At 39.5% G+C, this 19,316-nt stretch overlaps 6 protein-coding genes across 7 annotated transcripts in view; 3 read left to right on the top strand and 3 right to left on the bottom strand.

The window, feature by feature from the left end:
- Positions 1–19,316, top strand: part of LOC135939071 (charged multivesicular body protein 7) — a 71,356-nt gene that overhangs the window by 26,580 nt on the left and 25,460 nt on the right. The window lies entirely within an intron of this gene.
- RabX6 (RAS oncogene family member RabX6) lies at positions 130–2,033 on the bottom strand. The gene is made up of 3 exons (XM_065486179.1): positions 1,698–2,033; positions 1,401–1,639; positions 130–736 (listed from the first exon to the last, which is right to left on the bottom strand). The coding sequence occupies exons 1-3, from the start codon at positions 1,875–1,877 to the stop codon at positions 535–537; spliced, it is 621 nt and encodes a 206-aa protein (XP_065342251.1). The 5' UTR covers positions 1,878–2,033; the 3' UTR covers positions 130–534.
- LOC135940992 (carbohydrate sulfotransferase 11-like) lies at positions 4,079–6,427 on the top strand. 2 transcript variants are annotated; one of them, XM_065486178.1, is made up of 7 exons: positions 4,079–4,360; positions 4,433–4,514; positions 4,584–4,784; positions 4,833–4,981; positions 5,036–5,213; positions 5,272–5,504; positions 5,716–6,427. In XM_065486178.1, the coding sequence occupies exons 3-7, from the start codon at positions 4,623–4,625 to the stop codon at positions 6,023–6,025; spliced, it is 1,032 nt and encodes a 343-aa protein (XP_065342250.1). In that variant the 5' UTR covers positions 4,079–4,360; positions 4,433–4,514; positions 4,584–4,622; the 3' UTR covers positions 6,026–6,427. The 2 variants fall into 2 exon arrangements, with proteins under 2 accessions (XP_065342250.1, XP_065342249.1); XM_065486177.1 differs by having other exon boundaries at positions 4,079–4,514.
- senju (UDP-galactose transporter senju) lies at positions 6,254–11,404 on the bottom strand. Its single transcript, XM_065486175.1, has 6 exons — positions 10,975–11,404; positions 10,792–10,909; positions 10,687–10,733; positions 10,454–10,593; positions 10,224–10,403; positions 6,254–8,783 (listed from the first exon to the last, which is right to left on the bottom strand). The coding sequence occupies exons 1-6, from the start codon at positions 11,078–11,080 to the stop codon at positions 8,265–8,267; spliced, it is 1,110 nt and encodes a 369-aa protein (XP_065342247.1). The 5' UTR covers positions 11,081–11,404; the 3' UTR covers positions 6,254–8,264.
- Positions 11,658–14,055, top strand: LOC135940989 (KIF-binding protein). The gene is made up of 8 exons (XM_065486173.1): positions 11,658–12,216; positions 12,279–12,568; positions 12,625–12,723; positions 12,778–12,974; positions 13,041–13,281; positions 13,330–13,590; positions 13,644–13,794; positions 13,847–14,055. Exons 1-8 carry the CDS (start codon positions 11,755–11,757, stop codon positions 13,967–13,969), a joined length of 1,824 nt encoding a protein of 607 aa, XP_065342245.1. The 5' UTR covers positions 11,658–11,754; the 3' UTR covers positions 13,970–14,055.
- Cog8 (conserved oligomeric Golgi complex subunit 8) lies at positions 13,979–17,085 on the bottom strand. Its single transcript, XM_065486172.1, has 7 exons — positions 16,929–17,085; positions 16,674–16,745; positions 16,488–16,612; positions 16,163–16,438; positions 15,743–16,096; positions 15,478–15,693; positions 13,979–14,808 (listed from the first exon to the last, which is right to left on the bottom strand). Exons 1-7 carry the CDS (start codon positions 16,981–16,983, stop codon positions 14,044–14,046), a joined length of 1,863 nt encoding a protein of 620 aa, XP_065342244.1. The 5' UTR covers positions 16,984–17,085; the 3' UTR covers positions 13,979–14,043.

Genomic DNA, 19,316 nt, shown 5'->3' with positions numbered 1-19,316 from the left:
CCATTCAAAATAATATATTTAAGACGTCCGACCTTGGTCTAATAATAACAGCTAACATATATAATTATTTCAAAATCAACTTAAATAAATAAGTTTTGCATAATACTATGGTTGGTAATTTTGAATAACTTTCTTTTTGTCTTTGTAAATTGTCATAAATTTGAATAATTGATTTATTTTATAAGCGAAATAAATCTCATATATTGGCTCTCAATATAAAAGCGCATCAGCAACAAATTGGCGATAACAATTTTCCAATCATTATAGTTGACGAATATTTCGCTCCTCTGCGCCAGTCCCCTTTCACACTTGACACATTTTCAACCCACAACGCAGCAGCACTTCACATTTTTTACACCTGTAGAATTTAAATACACTAAGAAGAAGAGTTGAGACTCTGATGCAAAATGTGACACACAAAGCAAAATTGGCAAAATTACTTTTTTTTACTTTCACTGCTTGATATTTGGCGGTTCCAAAAGGACCGCTCTATAAATGCTCTTCTTGACACGAGGGAAAGTAATAAAATTCTCACTAACACAAACAAGAGGGGTCTGCAGGCTCAGGGCCTGGAGGCGTAATCTTGAAGCTGTCCGTGTCCATTGCCTGCAGTTCGAGGCGCGACCGGTTAGCCTGGACGAGGTGCTGCGCGATGTCCGAAAACATTTCCTCTACTCCTTGGCCTGTTTTGCATGAAGTGCGGTAGGTGGCGGACACAAGATTGTGACACTGCTCACTGCCAAGGAAGAAAATTTATGAATGCAACGCAATAAATGAATTAAGGTAGGTGTTGGTCACGTTAATCAAAAGCACTACCTTCCCTTTGAACGTGGAAAACATATTTAGTCCTAGGTTAAAATTAATAATTAATTCATTTTCAAATTTTCTACCTCATCAATAATGCCACTAATTTTCTTGCAACCAAACAAAATAATAACAGTATAATTATTGTTCTCGAGTGTATAAAATTACATGAAAATGTGAAGACAAAAAAATTGTTAGGATAAAAACTTGTTCCAGCTAATAATGACCATGGTGTTAAAAATAAATATAGTTTATCAAGAATACATTTTTTAATCCTGCGCTGGGATCACGAGAAAACCCTTATTGACATCAGGTTACAAAATAAATTAGTTCAGTTACTATCTTTGCCTGTCAAGATTATTGTTTAATTAGTTTAATTGTTCAGAGGTTATTGATTTTATAACCCCCATCACTTCTTCCTTGCTTGTAACGACTCTCACAATATGATGTTAGAGCTTTGTGGCATAATCTGATGGTTAATAAAAGAAATCTCCTCAATCGTGTTGGGAAATAAACTAAACAGAGTGAATATTGTGCAATTTTATAGGATATGATATAGATTTAATAATGGAAAAGAACTCTTAGCATAAAATTACCAAAATGTCTCCATGTCCTGGTCAGTGACCTGCTGAGCACCAAGATCTGATTTATTCCCGCATAGGAAAATCTTTGCATTTTCCGCGTAGGTGACAATGTCGAGGAGGTGCTGGGACAGCACGTGGAATGAGGCCGGGTTGTCCAGGCTGAAGACGAGGATGGCCGCCTCAGCGAACTTGTAGTAACTGGACGTGATGGAAGCGACACGTTCCATGCCGCCTGTGTCCCAGAGCTGCAACTGCAATCGCAAAACAGGTCAGACGCGATGTCAGGGATGATACCAAAGGGTGGCCTACCTTAATAAACTTGTCATTCACTTTGTACTGGCGCTCGTAGTGGTCGAGGCCGAGAGTCGACTGGCGGTCACTCGAACTGACGAAAGTGTTGGCCGCGTAACGACGGAACAGTGAGCTCTTGCCGACGCCGTATTCGCCGCACAGGATCACCTTCTGCTCGGGAACCTTGGTCAACGCCATCGTTCGCTCGCGTGTCTATCACGACTTCAGACGCATGCTGTCCGAATCTGCGTGGGACAAGCAAATCGACGCACTTTATTTCTATCTCTCTGCGAGCAGCCTCAAAGTTGGGTGTCGCGTTCTCGGCCAGACATATGACTTGCAAACAAAGGCTAGCACGGGGCAGGGGGCTACCACTCTTATGGGCCGAACTCGTTCCCGCTAAGAGCTTTCCCCCCCAACCGTTGGTGTCGCGTCGGTCGCTTTAAAACAGGGTTATGGCCGCCATATGCGGTGTTTTGGGGGGCGTAACTTTATGACGTCACAAAGTTACGCCCACAAAACACCGTATATGGCCGCCATAAGACCTGTTTTAAAGCGACCGACGCGACACCAACGGTTGGGGGGGAAAGCTCTTAGCGGGAACGAGTTCGGCCCATAAGAGTGGTAGCCCCCTGGCACGGGGCGAGACTAATGGGCGGAGCCAGCCCTTCGGCACGATTGCGCGCGAAAGAGGCCTGTGCATAGTCTCGTGATTCTTCCCAATTTGGATTCAAGCCAAGATTTCTAAGAAATAATTGATATCTTTTGCCTTGAAATAAAGATAATCAGAGAATACTTGTATCAGTGAGTGCAAATTCTTAATAATGATAAAATTTCAGAAAATTTCATTTCTAAAATTTTATATTTTGATATAGATCAAGTTGATTTCATGTGTACTGTTGTTCATTGCATAACTTACGAGCGAGGTCGTTCGACACACATTTTAAATTTGAATAGCGTGCAAAAAGTGGCTTAAGGAATGATGAAGCAATTTTTGGGAAACCAATGCTAACTGTCCAGCTGTAGTAAGACAATGCATAATTATAGTGGATATGTGCTAAATCGGTTACAATAATTTGCATACAAATAAAATGAAATGCTGAAATGCTTTATCCATTTCAAATCGAAGTATTGCATGACAAAATAAATTACACTCTATGCACATATTTTAAATATTTTGTTAAGAAAACGCAGAAGTATTTTTATGATTGATTTTCAGAAAAGAAAAAGACACATACCGTAAAGCGTGATACGAAAAAAATATACAGAATAGGCATCTCTTCGTTTTAGCGTGCAGAAAACCATAGTACGCTATTTTTATGCTGCGCGGGAATACCTAAATCACGCAAAATACTATACCAAAATATTTAAATTTTAAAAAACGATTTTCATTGACTGGAAAGTTGCAGAATACGAAAGTAAAAAATAGAAGTTATTCATAATAAAATTTTCCCCTCGACGACTCACAATATCACATATATTATTGCTTAATATACCCTACCACTTATGGTTCCACCAGATGAAGCAAAATGGTTATTCGCACAAATGCGTCAGCAGAAAATGTGATTGATATGAGAGATTTATTTCCTATTCCCGCGGCGTGGCCACGTTTTACAAGGAAAATTAAGCGTTTGGATCCATTTCTGAGTTTTTGCAGGCTTTGAAATAGTCACCGCGAAGTTAATAATTGTTCGCCACACCCGTTTGAACGAATTGTGTCAGCATACAGAGACAAATTAGAAAGCAAAAAACAATTTCCAAAAGACGAAGTGAAGTATTGTTCAAAGAAGTAATACGTCCAAAGCTGAAAGAAAATGCAAGAAAGAATTAAGCAAGCAAGACGAACTAAGTTTCAGTGAATTTGTGTCGCATTATTTGATCTAGGAAGATGCAGCCCATTAACACGAACGAATAGAAATGCAACAGATAAAACTCAAGATATAATTTTCAGTTTTAATCCCCATTGGATATCTTTTTTGCACACCGTGCATTGTGGAATACTACACAATAGCTATCTCAGAGACCAAATATACACATGGTTTCTTTTGCAAACTCTGATGACTCAGTTGAACCAGCTTGGGAAAACGGTTCAAACAGTGGGAGATCAGTCGGCGAAAAATCACAAAAATACTTTGAGATGCTCACTAGAGAAGAGATTCAAAAGCTTTACAAAAAATATAAACTGGATTTCAAACATTTTGGATGTGATCACACAGAATACTTATCTTTGGGAATAAAATAAATGTGCGTTGTGCATGATTTTTATTATTTGCTATTTCAGTCTTTTACTAATGGAGATTTATATTAAACGTAAGCATAGCACAACTAACTTTTTTGAGCCAACAACTTTTCACTTTTGCGGGACGGCTGCCAGAGTTCACCCAAAACCACAAATTATATGGTGTGAATGGAAGTGAATACTGCGTGAAAATGTAAATAAGCAAAGCTCGCTGACTGCTCTAATGAATGAGCGCACCTGTCAGTATCGCTCACTCGCAGTCAGATAAGAGCGGAAGAACAAACAGTGAAAAAGGAGATCCGCCGCGTTTGCAGTGTCGGCTAAAAGTTGCGGCGCAGGGAGTGGTGCTCAGCTCAGCTCAGCTCAGCACTCGCAATCCGCAGTGTGCGGCTGGCAAGGCTAGGATACGGAATCGAAGGTGGGCACGGTCACGTGTCATCAGGTCTGACCAATCGGCACTGTGCGCCAAAGGTTGTGGACCTGAAGAATAATAATTTCTGACACATGTGTATAGCAGCTGTATTTTGATTCAAATGATCGTGACAAATCTTTGCGCCATTATCAGTTGAAAAGAGCTTGTTATGTCCTCAAAAAAGGTATCTGCAATCTCTGAATCATTTTAATTTTTGGTACAAATAAGTCGAACAATTATTTTTATGTTTCAGGCCAGATAAATTAAAGGTATCACTACGTGATGAGATTGTATGGCTTATTGCTCAGCTTGTTTGGCTACCATGAGGACCCCACGCATTCTTCGCCTGCTGGTTTTGGCGTTTGTGTCCATATTTCTCTTACTTGTTTATAGGAATTTCCTGATAGGGGAAAGCCACGCACCTCTCACCACAGCCCAAAAAAATGAACTCCTGGTAAAAAAATAATAAAAAAAAATATTAAAAATCCCACTGTTTTATCAGAAAGAAGCTGAGGCTGACATGAACAAGAGAAGAGTGCTAATTGAAAGGGTCTGCACTAAGTACAATTTGGGCTTGTACCGAAATTCGGCCGAGCCACAGCTTTTCAAACACCCTCCAACTCCCCAATACAGCGTTTTCTACATTGACAAGTGAGTTTTGGCGCCGAGTACAAAAGAGTGGAAACTAATCCAATTCGCTTTCAGGCAGCACAAAATGAGTTATTGTCCCATTTACAAAGCGGCTTCAACTACCTGGCTTCACCAAATGCTGATTTTGTCTGGTCGATCAGAGCAATCAATCAAAAGCAAATTGAAAGTGCAGCAGCTGAGCGAGCAAGCGAGAGAGGTATACCCAGTTGAGGATAGCGATCAAGTGGAGGAGGTGAGACAGATCGAATTTTACGAGGAGGCGCCTCAACTCACTTTGAGTGGCATTACAGGCGCTGAGGACGTACTTGAAATTAGTGATTGTGCGCCACCCCTTTGAAAGGCTGCTCTCTGCGTACAGAGACAAACTTGAAAATATAAACGTCGGCCTGGAGCATGGTGTCGAGTACTTTTACAAAAGCCACGGAAGAAAAATCGTTAAAAAATACAGAAACGAAACAAGCAGCAGACTTGAACCTACTTTTAGGGAATTTGTGTCTTATCTCATCAAGGAAGACCCAATCAGGTATAATTATTAAGTTCAACCCCATGAGTTTGAGTCGTTCAACATTCATATTAATATTTTTTCTTCTAATGCATTTCTAATTTATAATGCATTCATTGTAATTTCGTTCTGAAGCCAATATCTCTTACCGAAGCTGCCTCTTATTAAAATTGTAAATAACGAATATTCTATTCTAAAAGCGTTAAAATAATACTCACGGGGTGTTAATTAGATTCGATGACCACTGGATCCCATTTTACCTCTTCTGCACACCGTGCCTTGTACGATACGATGTCATTGCCCACGTGGAGACGCTCTTCAGAGACCAGCTCTACATCATCCGAGTAGCCGACTTGGAAGATGAGATCAGTCCGCTGTGGGCCCATTTGACGAAGGGCCAGAGGTCTGCTGGGGAGACAGCGAAACGATACTTTAGTCAATTGAACAGATGGCAGGTCCAACAGTTGTTTGAGAAGTACAGACTGGATTTTGAGCTTTTTGGCTACTCACATGACGAATACCTCAGCTTTGCTGAAAAATGAGAGCTGGTGAGTGTGAAAGTAAACCTAAAAAACGTCCTTACCTATATCAGGAATATTTATTCCTATGCCAGCTTTGCTCTCATGGGTAAAGTCTTTACAAGATGTTTGCCAGGTATTGTTTTATATAATTTTGACAACTTTTTATTAAATTAAATGTATTGACCTATGGTGAGAATAAACAACAATAATTTAAAAGGGTGTGATAAGCCTTGAAAAAAACTCTTGAGCTTTTAACATTTCAAATTTATTTTGGTTTAGCATGAACTGACATGGAGTCAGTATTTCACTGACAGTATCTTAAAAGTAAAACAACGTTCGACTAGAGTGTAGGATGCGAGTTCTGTTTGAGCATTTGATAATGCTCGAGATTTCTGAGAAATTAAACAAACGCAAAAATTAATGCATTATTTGTACATGAAAATAAATAATTATGACTTGGAATAGACGGATAACAAATTTGTAGTGAAACACTTGAGAATCTACAATTATTATGCTCGACAACTACCAAGCATTAAACGTGAATATCCACTCTTAGTTTGAGTTTTGTGCTCAAATCTCTAGTAAGAAGTGTGCGATAAGTAAGTAGAAACAAGTTACAGCATACAATTGATTCATCGAGTTCTTCGTTTAAAGTTACCACTAATCTTTTAAGTTTGATGCGTGAAAGAGAGTTCGTGAATGAATTTGTGTGGCTATATTGGGTTGCTGTACAACGGTTGGTCAGGGCAAAGGACAGAAATCATATTTGGCACAAGATGAGTTCGTCAAAATGAGATTCCAAGCAGCTGAAGAGAGAAGTGTTAGTATTGCCTTGTCATCACTACCGATCAATAAAAACGCGAACACTCGTAGCAAACGTCCGCTGTTTGCTGAAACCAGTCAGCTTTTGCATTCAGGCAATCCTCCTGGTTAAAAATTACGCGCCGTTTATCCTTCTCAACCTTACAGTATTATTAAATCTTAAATATCTTCAGTTGCAAGCCTTAAGTCAGACAATAATGCACTTGATTTGGAACAAAATTCTTCCTTTTCAGCCTCGTTCTTGGGTTCAGTAGGCCTGAGGTTGTGAAAATTTTTAGTTTTGGACTGGATTGAGAGAACGTGAGAAGAGTGAATTCGAAAGCTTTACAGAGTTATGGTTCTATGTACTGAAGTAACATGACATGGATGTGTATAACCATAATATAATCACACGTTTTTGGGGCAAAACATTTGCAATAATTTGCACTCAAACGGTCCTGCAAGTAAAGGGTTCTTCTAATTTGCACATTTACCAAACTCGTTGCTAGATGGCAATATTTGTTCATTTGGTTTTTTTTACAACTTGACGTGTTGCAATATTTGTAAAAATTTTGATTATCAAAGGAAGTTGGGGTGTATTGAGTGCATATTATTCTAGCAAAGTGTGTATCCTGTGTAAATTGGGTGAGTGTGTGTGGCATTCGAGGTTCCCCAGCAATGCAACAGTAAATTCACCAGCTACCGAAAGTCTCGATTTCACGGTAAAAAACACTTGCGCGAGGAGCCAATGGGTTTATCAAGATTATAGAGTAGTAATTATCGTATATATCATAATAATGTATAGTATTATGAAGTTGTAAAGATCAAATTCCATGAATTATGGCTAGACGACTTGTTTAGGGGTGAAAATTCCACCTCATATGCAGTATGGGAGCAAGCATAGTAAGCAAGGTCTGATGGTGTATAGAACCACACAGCAGCAAAAGCGGGGGCATGTTGCTCAAACAGAACATTACTTAAGACTTGTAGACTTCTATCAAAAATTAGATAAAAGTATGGTGTGTGTATATATTTATTGGTGAGGCAAATAAATCCCACTATAAATTCACCTTTGGTATAGGCAGTGGTATCCAAAGCAATTTTTTGCTGATGGTCCTATTAAAATTTTTATTCCAATTGAATAATTTAAATACAAAATAATTGAAAACCACAAATTAGTATCATTGTTATGCTTCAACTGCAAACTGACTCTTTGAGCAGCGTGTCAAAGTTTCAATGTATATTATAAACCGACCAGAGAGGAATTTTAACAAATCTAGAGATGGCTTTGGTATTTGGATACAACTAAACTGCATACCCTAAGGCAAATCTCTTCTACCACTTGACAGGAGCAATTTACAAACTCATAGTTTAGGCTTAAGTTTCAGCTATTTGAGCAACATTCTAGCTACTGACCAACGAGACATAGAGGGAGGGAACAATACTTGGCGAAAGGAATCTAGACCTCCTCAAGATCCTTGATCAAAGGTTCCTTGATCAAGGGCTCCTTGATCATGGGCTCTTTGAGGGACTGTGCGGACGTGCTGGTGGGGGTCTGGTTGACGACGGGATTTTGTGAGTAAATCATCACAGAGTAAGAGACCACAGCGATGGCGAGCACAGTGCTCAGATGAATTGGAATGCCAAAGAGGAGCCAGCAAAATACAGCTGTGAACATGAGTTCAAGCGCGCTAGCGAAAGTTTTCACGATCGAGTTGAGATTTTTCAGGAAGAAGCTGGTGATGATTCCTATGGCTGCGTTGTTCAGCATGATCAAGAGCACCGTTGGCCGCAGCACGGCCGCTAGCGCGTCGGGCTGGAAAGCTTCCTGCAGGTTTCCCTGCACCATCAGCACGCCTGCGTTGCAGATGATCGAGTCGATGTACATGAACACGTTCTGCACGTAGATGTTGACCTGGGCTCCCTCGCCCTTTAGCAGGAACTCATTGTACACCCCCGCAAAGCACGAGCATACAGTCTGCAATGCAAGTAAAAAGTAAGTTAAAGATTATGCACTGAGTTAACAGACTTATCATTTGTTTATATTTAGTTGAAATATCAACCAAAGTGAGAAAATATTATTTGAATGCACATGATAGAATCATAGCATACTTGTGTGGTTATGCAGTCTCAAATGATTTTTAAACGTGCTTACTTAGTTGACAGAGACACCAACTCTAGTGAATTTAATCGTGAACTTGATTTTACTAATTCAATCGCTCTCATTTTGCAAATTAATTGATAATTGAAGTTTACCCTTACCACTTTCCATAAATAAAGTACATTAATGCATCACGTCTCAAAATCAAAGTATGTGAAATAGGGGGACACTTGGCACTTCTGGTAACCATGTTGCTGTCAAGGAAGGTCCGCTTTTGAACTCTTTTGAAAGGTATCAAACTCATTGGATTAAATTACTTTTCATTTTCAATGAAGTAAGCTAAGATCACTGAATGAAAATGTTCGATCTGGCCATATTAGAAGTTATGAAGCCTTAAAGGAGTTAAGTCCTTATGTGATTTAACATTGGGATTATTTCGCAATGAAATTTGGAAGCCAGTCTTTTTCCGATCACAACGATTTTTTAAAAGCATACTCAATTTCATGAGATGAATCTATCAGTGGGTAATTTTTAATTTACGGGTCCTATTTTAGGTTATTAATTCAGTAAATCATTTCAGACCAGTTTAATAATTAATAACGACTTTATGGCTTGAGATAAATTATTAAAATTTTCTGTACATCAATACAGATACACATGCTTAATTTTCGCCATTGAAAACAGCTATGTTATATTTAAATTTTAAATATTTGATCTACACGTATTTGTTAAAAGAATAAAGCTCTTATTTAAAAATACACATTTCATAGAATGTCAAAAATTACCCATCAATCGATTCCTTGCCACAAAGGTATACTTTGATCCAAATTTAATCAATTTTAAGTTCAAATATATTAAAATAATTAATTTTTAAATTTAGCAATTTACGGGTCAAATAATTTAGACTACTGTAACTGGTTTGAATCTAGAAAGGCTGCACAAATCTGAGTTTGTCAACCGTCAAAGACGAACGGAAGCGGACTTTCCTTGTGAGATAAAAAGTTGCGCGGATGAATGAAATTACATTTTAAAGCTGTACCACAAATTTGTAAGAATACAAAAAAACCAAATAGAATTTGCCACTATTTTTCATGAAACTAATTAAGTGTTTTGATTTTTCAATTTCTAACCTACTTCAAAATGAAAAATACATGTTGTTGATGCATTATACCACAAACATACTATTTTTGTAGGGAAAATGTTTTGCAAACAATACTCCCAGCACAAAAACTACATAAATCACTGGAGCTTTGATAATTATGATGTTACGTAATAAAAATATTATTTAATTCTAACGTAGTAAACAATGTCACTTACTTGCACAAGGATGAAGAGTGTGCTGATTTCCCTGCTGAAGCTTGATTCTGCAATCTTGTCAGTACCTTTGGTGGCCTCATGGCCAGCGTTGCCAATGTCAATGTGTTTAATCATGCACCCCAACGTCAGCAGCAGAAGCGAGATCCATTGCTTACAGCTAAGCTGTTTTTTGAACAAGACCTAAAAGCAAAAGTCTCTAACGCTGTTTATCAAGAGAGGAAGTAGCTTACTTGAAATACTACTCCAGTGATTACAACGCGAAACTGCAGCAACAGATAGTATGTTGTCGGGTCATAGGTAGCCAAATTAACAAAAGCCAGGTTATTGTACAGGCAGTACATAAAGGCAGGCACAAAGTAAAGCATCATCACTGAAAAATTTGCATTTCATGAATAATTATCTCCTTTGTCATTATTAAGATAATCCCCATGAAATAGGGGCAATTATTTTAGAACATACATACCTCTGGAATATTTCTTGACTTCATATAGTAAAGACGGGAAGGAGGCACTGGAAGAACATTTTTTTATAAGACTTAACTTTTCTTCTTAAATTATTTACAACATACTCTTTGCAATAGAGAGCGATTGAGACGAACAGTTTGAGAACTTCAGTCAGCAACACCACAGTAACTGTATTGTAATTGTATTCGCTGGTAGAGCTCTGAGAAGCAGTCACCAAGATTCCTGCGAAAAATTAAGTGAAAACAAGATTATGTCAGAAAGCCGGAAGGCATTTCTGGGTGCCCCACCTTGGTTTATGAACAGGCCCATGTAGGTGACAAAAATCAGGGCGCTGACTTTTGTGGGGAACATCTCACTCCAGTTGGAGTGCATTCCACTCATTTTACTCTTCATTTGAAGCTGTGGTGAGCCAACTAGACCGGCAAACTGCGTTCTCCAATGTTGTTGTACAACGACTCAAGCTCGGGGAGTAAATATACGCAGTGCAAACAACTTATAGGCGCATCTTCTGCCTCGATCTACCGGTGAAAGTGAGCAGCTTTCCTTGACCCGTCCTCGAAAAATTCGCTGCTTTCGTTTTGCAGCATCACACAGTTGTTGATCAGATGGCTAATTTTATCGATTAATCCAGTTTAAAAGCGGAAAACATCAGCACATCAATAATATTGGTCGACACTACATTTTGCATTTTGACGCAGAGCAAGGCGCAAAGTGCACTGCCGGCCAACTTAACAGAAATTTAAAAAAAAAATAATTTTCCTACATTAACAATTTTTTGTACGGTATTACAGTATGATTATACGGTAAAATTCTTTTTTTTATTTCAATAAAAAACTTCTTCATTAAAAGTTGAGCATTATTCATCGCTAGAATTCTTGCAACTACTGTCCCTGGATTGGGTTAATTCTGTTATGTTCATGAACCTCTGTAACATCTGTTTGGGATCCCCGCCCCTTTAATCCTTAATGTATTATTGCCATAAGAGCAACAAAATTAAGCCGAAAACCCCGAAATTTTCGTGGTTCGAATTCTCCAGCAAAGAATCTAGATATCAAGATTAAGTGGCCATGGAGTCACCGCTGAAGAACATTCCTATGGACGTGCAATTAGAACTGCAAGACAAATTTGAAAAGGTGTCGAAGCTTTTGAACGAAGAGAGCAAGCTGGACCCACCTAACAACCCGTACAGGTCTAAGTACAAAGCACAAGCCATCCTCAATGAGATGAAGACCTTAATCACGTACCATATGGATGACCTGGCGTCGGATGATGCGGAACGCCCTAGAATCCACGCAATGTTAGGATCGGTGCTCTTGAACCTGGGTGTAACATCATTGGATGTCGAGGAGCTGTCAACGGGCGAAGAACAACTCAACAACTGCATTGACACAATGGAAGAATTCAGATTACACCCGCTTTGCATTATTTTCGTTCTAAATGCACTAAACCAACTTGGAATTCTCTGGTCCGAGCGTGATGACCCCAAAAGGTCACTGGAGCTCTTGGGATTGGCGGAACAAACATACAAAGTACTAATTCTTATTTTGTTTGATTTCTGTTTTGTAATAATAGCTAAACCAATGTTATCCAGGACTTCAAGGCAGACCAGCAAGGTGCCTCAAAAGCTGCTGTGTCTCCGTATGATTTGTTTTCCACCAGTGACAAAAAGGATGACGGGGAGGAAAACTTGGAGAAAACCCACACTCTCACTTTGTACTACCTGGCTCAGGTTTATGGAACTCTGGGTCACACCTTGAAGTCTGCTCTTTACTGCCACAACACACTAAGGAGGCAACTGGAGAGCAAGGAATTTGACCCAATTGATTGGGCCTTAAACTCTGCAACTCTGTCGCAGTTCTTCGCGACGCACAACGGTTTCAAGTAGACAATTATTTTTGCTTTGAATTGCAACTGTGATTAATTTGGATACCTTACAGAGAAGCAAGACACCACTTGGCTGCAGCTCAGCTGATACTTGATAGACACAAAGAGACCTTGGATCAACAAGAAGAATCCACGGAAGAAAAGGATGCAAAGTAAAATTTACTAGAGCTACAAAGACATCTTAGGCATTCCGTTTCAATTTTCAGATTAGAGAGACTGAATCACAGGAGTGCTGATGTTTCCCGTTGCTGGGCCAAATATGGACTGAATTTGTTGCAGATGTCTCAATCTAGACTTGTTAGACTTTCCAATGAGGACGCACCAGACAGTAGAATGCCCCCTTGTGTAGAAGATGGATCGCTGACCCTACGGAACCTTGCTGTCAGCTCTTTAATTTCGCCAGGTAGATTTTAAGGGTGTTTATCAACTTTTAATTGATATGTGGGCCACCTAAAATGCCTTGTTGCAGATAAAGTGGAGAATTTAACATTTCCCTCTTTGGAACTTGATGTGCTGGAGACATGCGTCACTGACAAACCCGCAAACGTGTTCGAAGAGGCCCGTCCAATATTTTTGAATGCCAAAGATTGGCTTGACAAAGCGAAACAATACTACACAATGGAAAATCACGCATCAGATGCCGTTGAGATCATGCAAGACACTAGTAGGCTTTACCAAAGCTTGATTTTCTTTGAGGACGATGAGGACAGGTGACTTGAATACTGCTCTGATTACGAAATGAATAAATATTTCTTTAGGCAGAGTAAAATGCACAAGAGACGGATAGACATTTTGGAAGAAGCTCTAGGACAGCTCAACCCTCAGTTTTACTTGCCTATTTGTCGACAGCTGTGGTTTGAACTGGCAGAAACCTACACTGAAATGTTTGAGATCAAACGGCAAAAAATGAGGAGTTCCGATGAAGGGCCAACCCCCCACTCCTTGCATAAGATTAACCAGCTTGTTGCCAAAGGAGTTCAGCATTTGAATAATTTCATTCAGTCTCTATATGCCAAAGGGTAACTTGATTGGTTCTCCCGTAGACGATATTTTAACAGCTAATTTAAAACAGAACAAAGTGTTTGCCAGAGGTTATCCAAGAAGAACTGGTCCGGCCATTGTTGCTTGCCTTTTTCTATTTGGGTAAGCTGTACCGCGAATTCATTGTTCCAGAGAGGGAAGTGCAATTGAGAAATCTAAACAACAGTATTGACGCTTACAAGGTAGTTTGCAACAGATAAGTCAAGAGGAATTTGCTTACGTTTTTGTTTCCAGTTCATTGTGACATACTGTGATAAGCACGAGAGTGCGAAAAATCTGATGAGCGCCGAACTTGGAATATGCAGAGAAATGCTCGAGTTGCTGCCACTGAAACTGCGCAGATTGAGCGAAGCATAAACAGTCAACTTTTTCATTTCAAAATCATTTTATTTATAAATCTCTGGAAGTGTAGTCAACATTAAAACAATAACTCATTGCAGCAAGTCTTCTGTGTGCTCTTCTGCCTTAACTTCAACGCTCTCACTTAACTTTGTATCCTCCACTTTGACGTTACACATGTCAAATGACTCGGTGGAGGTGGTCAACTGATCTTCTCCAGCTGACTCGACTATTTTTTCAGGCACTAGCGGAACATCAGTCACTTCGGTGCTATTATTTATTGCATCCGTGTTATCTTCATCCAAAATACTCAGCGCATTTCCGTTTGTCTTCTCACCGTTCTCCTTCAACAATTTTACAGGCTGCACTAAGCTCAAAGGCTCGATGTTCACAGGAAGCAAATGCTTAATGGGCTCTACGATTTCAGCCTTGTTGAGTAAACCAATGCCATCCTTCTGGATTTGCTGTGGGGAGAGGCCTAAGTGGGAGGCCAACACATTCACAGGGTACAGTCCGAGCAGACATTTTTGAATGTGAGGCACGAAATCGTCGGCGAAACAGGTGCACAGCCGCTGCACCCCCTGCTGCTCAGAGCTGGAGAAAGCCAACTCCTCTTGGCGGTACCTAGTGAGAATAGCCTTGGAGGCGCACGTGAGGGAGTTCTGCAGAAGGGCTGTGATCGGACCTGCCAGAGCAAACGGTGCGCTCAGCCGCAAGGTGTTAAAGGCGCCAAGAATGGCGTTGCAGAAAAGAGCCAACGGGCTGAACTGGAGTAGGCTGACTGGCGGATGCATTGAGTTCGGGGATGCTGGCGGGTGTGAGTTGCTGGTGAATTTGTCAAAGTTCATCTTTTCAATCTGAAAATGATCCATGCGAAAATTTCAATATTCCATTCGACGAAAAATAGTTGTAACAATTTCCAAGCAGTGGGTTAGATAAACAAAACTTTTAAATAATATTCTCCTCCCTTGGTGAGACCTTAACCATGTTTTATTTTGACCAGGCACAGAGTATTAGAAAAACCTTTTTTTGTCTGTTAGGTAAACAGTGTCAATGAGCTTCGCTAGCCCCTAAGAAAATATTCATATATAAGTCAGTCTTTGTGCAGATGTGTGTGCAAGGCGACTGGTGGGTATTTCAACAGCCAGGTTTGCTGACGAGGGTTGGGATTAGCCGAAATTGCAATACATACAATGGTGGCAATCGCTATAGTTAAGTGACGATCTTAATTTTAAGTTAATTAACTGGCTCAAAGCCGCTCTGCGGTGTGACCCAAATATTCAAAATGTGCCTAGCGTTAATGAAATCTAAATTTTTATGTACAACTTTCTTAAGCTCAATAAGAGAAACCAAATTGATCCCTTTGAAGTATATTAAAAACTTCAGGGTCCGACCCTGAGTGTTAAAACAGGAAAAATTGTCTATAAACTCATAGAGTTTGTTGGCATTTCATAGTTTTTTGACCGTGAGAAATTGCTCATCACCTTTTAAAAAATATTACGCATCCACCTATATAATTTAATTACCTGATTTTCAAATTCTTTAGTTGCTTTCTTAATGGTGCTTTCAAAATTGTGCTTGATCGTTCTGGTGAAGACAGGAGCCATAATTCCTCGAAAATCAGCTCCGACTCTCGCCAGGGAAAGACCAAAATACATGCACTGACTAAATATCGAGTCCAGAGACTCAGTTTCATCGATTTGAATCAAGTCCACTTCCAAGGTAGCTACAAATTGAGATATCTACGAAAGCAAGGTATCAGTATTGAGCGGTATCAAATTATTTCACTACCTTTTGGTTGAGCCAGCCATGGAAAATGGCTCCTTCATTGTTGGTGGCTCTAGTGGGGTCGTCACTAAAAGCGGCCTTGTACTGAGTGGAGATGGCAAAGAGGTGCTGCCTGGACAGTTCGATTGTCCTGGACAAGTGGTCTCTGCCTTTAGGAATGCTGTCGAGCTGCGAGACCAACCACGAGTCTCTTGCCTGCAGGAACTTGAGCCGCATCTCTGCCTCCGAAAACACCTCCATGCGCCTGAGCAAGCCAACGACCAACAGGCACTTGGGCAACGGCAAATCTGAGCGCAACTGGGACAATAGCTGGTGCAACATCACTTGCCACGCGGCTTGCGTGTCCTTCACAATGCTCTGGGGAATTTATGGGAAAATTATTTCACGTTTTTAGAGTCCCAAAATTATTTTAATATATCTTACCGCGATTGCCAGAATATCGCTGTATCTTCTTTCTAGTCTTCGGACAAAAGCAGACAACTGGAGAGCCTCTTCGTAGTGGCCACCATTTACGCACATGGTCATAAGTTGGGGAATTTCCAAAAGCTCAAGGATCTGCGTGCTACGGGACAGGGTCAGGGAGCACAACCTTCTTTTGGACTCGATGACAGAGGAAGAACGGCTAAAGTCCTGGCACTGCTGAGTAAACTGAGGCACTTGACTCAGCAAATCCTCCAAATGATTTTCTGACTTTTTAAACTGAAGATTTTTATTGGAGACGTATTCCTTTTTGTCCAATTAATTTTACCTGCTGAAATATTGCTCGTGAGCATTCTGCCGTTTGAATAAATGTTTTGTAGTTTGCAAAGGCTAAATCCTGTGTTTGTTCTAAGACTGCAGCTTCGTCTTCAGCTAGTCTATCTGGTTCTCTATCTGAAAAAATATTTTGTGTAATAGTAAACAAACGACGACTGCATAGTGGGCGTTTTCTTACTCAATTCTTCCTTTTTTAAAGACCCTAATTTCGCTAGGTATGCAGGAAATTCCGGACTCTCTTGTAGGTGGGCTGAAAAGAAACTTTTAATCAGTGCTAGCAAACTCGATATAATTACAAGTTTGAGCAAACTTGAAAAAATTGAATGAGTAGCCGGTATTTTTGACACGTATTTTGGCTTGAAAGATTAAAATCCGCTTTAACAAAACCAAAACTTTTATGATCTCTTTCCTTCGAACAGACGGGAAAACTAACCTGGCAAACCATTAGGAAAGATTAAATTGATAAGGTTCTCCGAGTCTTCGTCCATTTTTCGCAATAATTTTTATATTCAGGCGAATCGCAAAAATTCAGTCCTGTCAGAAGATTGTTTTGCTCTTCCCTGCTGATGATGTTGTCAAGTCGGCACTCCCACCCGCACCCACCTCCCACTTGGTACCAACTTAATGGAGTTGAGATTTTAATAAGAATCCTTTTTTATTCTGAAAGATAAATAAGAACTATATATTTTAAGATTGTAAACACCTAAAACCAAAATTTTATTTTTATTGTATTTTTCAATGGAATCAAGACCGTGAAATGAAACGGAGCACGCAAAGTTTTTTATTAAGTTGGCTACCCAATGCAGACTTTGGGTGAAAAAAACAGCGCGAATCAGCAAGGGGTAATAATTTTTTAGCACGAAGTATAGTTTTATTGGCTTCGAATTTCACATTCACGCAGTCACCACAAATTAATTTTAAATTATTGTGTCTAGATGGTTTTGATTATAATTAAAATACTAAACAATTTAATTGTTCTAGTCAAAGGAACCACAAAATTTTACCGAAATATATTATCAAACAACGACATAATTAACATAATTAAAAACACGAAAAACTCTTTAAAAAATTAAATAAGTCAAATTATTGACTCTTAAACACCCCAGAAAAATATGTGTTTCCATGCAGAAACTTATCCCTAAGGATCAATTGAAAGCCAAAACTGACCAAGGTGTATAATAATAGCACCGTAAATTTTTTAGAAAAGTGGCTGCATACGGTTCAATCGGTGAGGACTGTCTCCAAACTTGAAATCTTAATTTATTTCACAGCAAATAGTTAACCAAAATGTTGAAAACACTGTTAGATATAGATCTCAACAAGGGGATTCGAAATATGCCTGATATATGTAGACGCGCGTGAGCTTTATTTGGGGAAAAAATGCAAAATTTTAGTCAAAATGTAGCAATCCTCTTTTCATTAATGCATATTTATGGTAGTACATATTGTTCTAAATAATAATTTTATCACCTGCCTATTGATGCCAACACCAATTATTTCAATCATTGTAACATCCAAATAAAAAGAAAATTCAGAAAATGATTTATGTGAGTGCTTTTAAATAAAAATTAGTGGTCACGTAAATTTGATAGTATAGTTGCTTAATTTTACTAAAACATTTTTAAAAATATTCGGCAAAAGAAGTTACGTTTCATGCAACTTCCACCATTATTTAAAAAATGAATTTTTCATGAATTATACCATTTGTGAAAATGGAAGCAAAACTGAGAGGGAAGGAGGAACGCACAATACACACGACGATGCTGTTTGCAGATAACACGACGCACTTTATAGCGCTCGTCTTTTATCACCAAACAAACTGAATTATTATATATATGTGTGACGAGTGAGCGTCCCAGCATTCTGCCATAAAAAGCGACAACAGCACACTGCTAGCTTTTAGTTGATTATTTTGGACAAAATGGCACGAGCAGTTTATAATCGCTCTCTATATATGCGCGAGGCAATAATAATTTTGAACAATATTTTTCAGGCTTTCTGTTATTTTTTATATTAATCTATTTTATACGATGGTTTTTGGCACTCAAAATAAGTTAACAAATTGCGTTTAGAACAGAAAGGACGTGGTAGAAAAATGTTGCCCTCGTGAAGTTGAGATGATCGATCCACCTTTCATGACATGCCACCAGGTGCTGAGCAAAGAGCATAGGGTGCTGCGAAAATGTAATGCAAAAATTCCATCAGTCAGGCGTTGACTAGGATGACAGGAGAAAGAGACTGCGTCACGCCGTCATGTGAAAATAAAAACGGAGAGAGAGGCGCGACAAAAGCAACATCAAACTTCATCAATGCGACGCGCAGCCGGTGCCGTTGTTACGAGCGGGTCAGAAAGGGTTGCAGCGCGCGGAAAACGGCCGGGCGGCTCGCTCTCGCTTTTTTAAATAACATCCTCGTGAACCAGGTTTGCACTTATATGGAATATCCTACGCCCGCTGGAGAGGAGGCGCTCTGCGGAAAAATGGCTTTTAGCTTTTAAAAAAGGCGTTCGTCATTTTTCAGAGTTTGGGGAGAAGCGGAAAGCGTGTGCAGGATCCCCACGCACTTTTCCATGTTTCACATCCGACATTTTTGCAGCGGTAGAGAAAGGAGAGCGGTTGGGTTTCATCACGTCAGCGAGACTCCCCGTTCGATCGCCGTTTTAAATAGTGTGCAAAAAAGAAAAGCTGTTTCGAGGGTTTTGCATATCGACTAGTAATGAGGGGCGATGAGTGTCCAATTCAACCATGATTTGCACAAATAATTTAAACGCAATCGTGCAGCGAGGCGTTATTGCAGCAAGATAAATGCTGATTTGATCAGA

This window comes from Cloeon dipterum, chromosome 3, assembly GCF_949628265.1.
Source record: "Cloeon dipterum chromosome 3, ieCloDipt1.1, whole genome shotgun sequence".
NCBI lineage: Eukaryota > Metazoa > Arthropoda > Insecta > Ephemeroptera > Baetidae > Cloeon > Cloeon dipterum.
This window is presented reverse-complemented; position numbering and strand designations above follow the sequence as displayed.

Excerpts from the sequence above, each read along its gene's own strand:
- RabX6 (XM_065486179.1), bottom strand. The coding sequence starts at position 1,877 with ATGGCGTTGACCAAGGTTCCCGAGCAGAAGGTGATCCTGTGCGGCGAA. Across the intron at positions 1,640-1,697 it reads TGAATGACAAGTTTATTAAG|TTGCAGCTCTGGGACACAGG; the intron begins GTAGGCCACCCT and ends TTGCGATTGCAG. Across the intron at positions 737-1,400 it reads CAGGACATGGAGACATTTTG|TGAGCAGTGTCACAATCTTG; the intron begins GTAATTTTATGC and ends CTTCCTTGGCAG.
- senju (XM_065486175.1), bottom strand. The coding sequence starts at position 11,080 with ATGAAGAGTAAAATGAGTGGAATGCACTCCAACTGGAGTGAGATGTTC. Across the intron at positions 10,734-10,791 it reads ATCGCTCTCTATTGCAAAGA|TGCCTCCTTCCCGTCTTTAC; the intron begins GTATGTTGTAAA and ends ATGTTCTTCCAG. Across the intron at positions 10,594-10,686 it reads AGTCAAGAAATATTCCAGAG|TGATGATGCTTTACTTTGTG; the intron begins GTATGTATGTTC and ends CAAATTTTTCAG.
- LOC135940989 (XM_065486173.1), top strand. The coding sequence starts at position 11,755 with ATGGAGTCACCGCTGAAGAACATTCCTATGGACGTGCAATTAGAACTG. Across the intron at positions 12,569-12,624 it reads GCGACGCACAACGGTTTCAA|AGAAGCAAGACACCACTTGG; the intron begins GTAGACAATTAT and ends GATACCTTACAG. Across the intron at positions 13,591-13,643 it reads CAGTCTCTATATGCCAAAGG|AACAAAGTGTTTGCCAGAGG; the intron begins GTAACTTGATTG and ends AATTTAAAACAG.
- Cog8 (XM_065486172.1), bottom strand. The coding sequence starts at position 16,983 with ATGGACGAAGACTCGGAGAACCTTATCAATTTAATCTTTCCTAATGGT. Across the intron at positions 16,097-16,162 it reads GCGATATTCTGGCAATCGCG|AGCATTGTGAAGGACACGCA; the intron begins GTAAGATATATT and ends TAAATTCCCCAG. Across the intron at positions 15,694-15,742 it reads ATGGCTGGCTCAACCAAAAG|ATATCTCAATTTGTAGCTAC; the intron begins GTAGTGAAATAA and ends TTGCTTTCGTAG.
- LOC135940992 (XM_065486178.1), top strand. The coding sequence starts at position 4,623 with ATGGCTTATTGCTCAGCTTGTTTGGCTACCATGAGGACCCCACGCATT. Across the intron at positions 4,785-4,832 it reads CCCAAAAAAATGAACTCCTG|AAAGAAGCTGAGGCTGACAT; the intron begins GTAAAAAAATAA and ends CTGTTTTATCAG. Across the intron at positions 5,214-5,271 it reads ATAGCGATCAAGTGGAGGAG|GCGCTGAGGACGTACTTGAA; the intron begins GTGAGACAGATC and ends GTGGCATTACAG.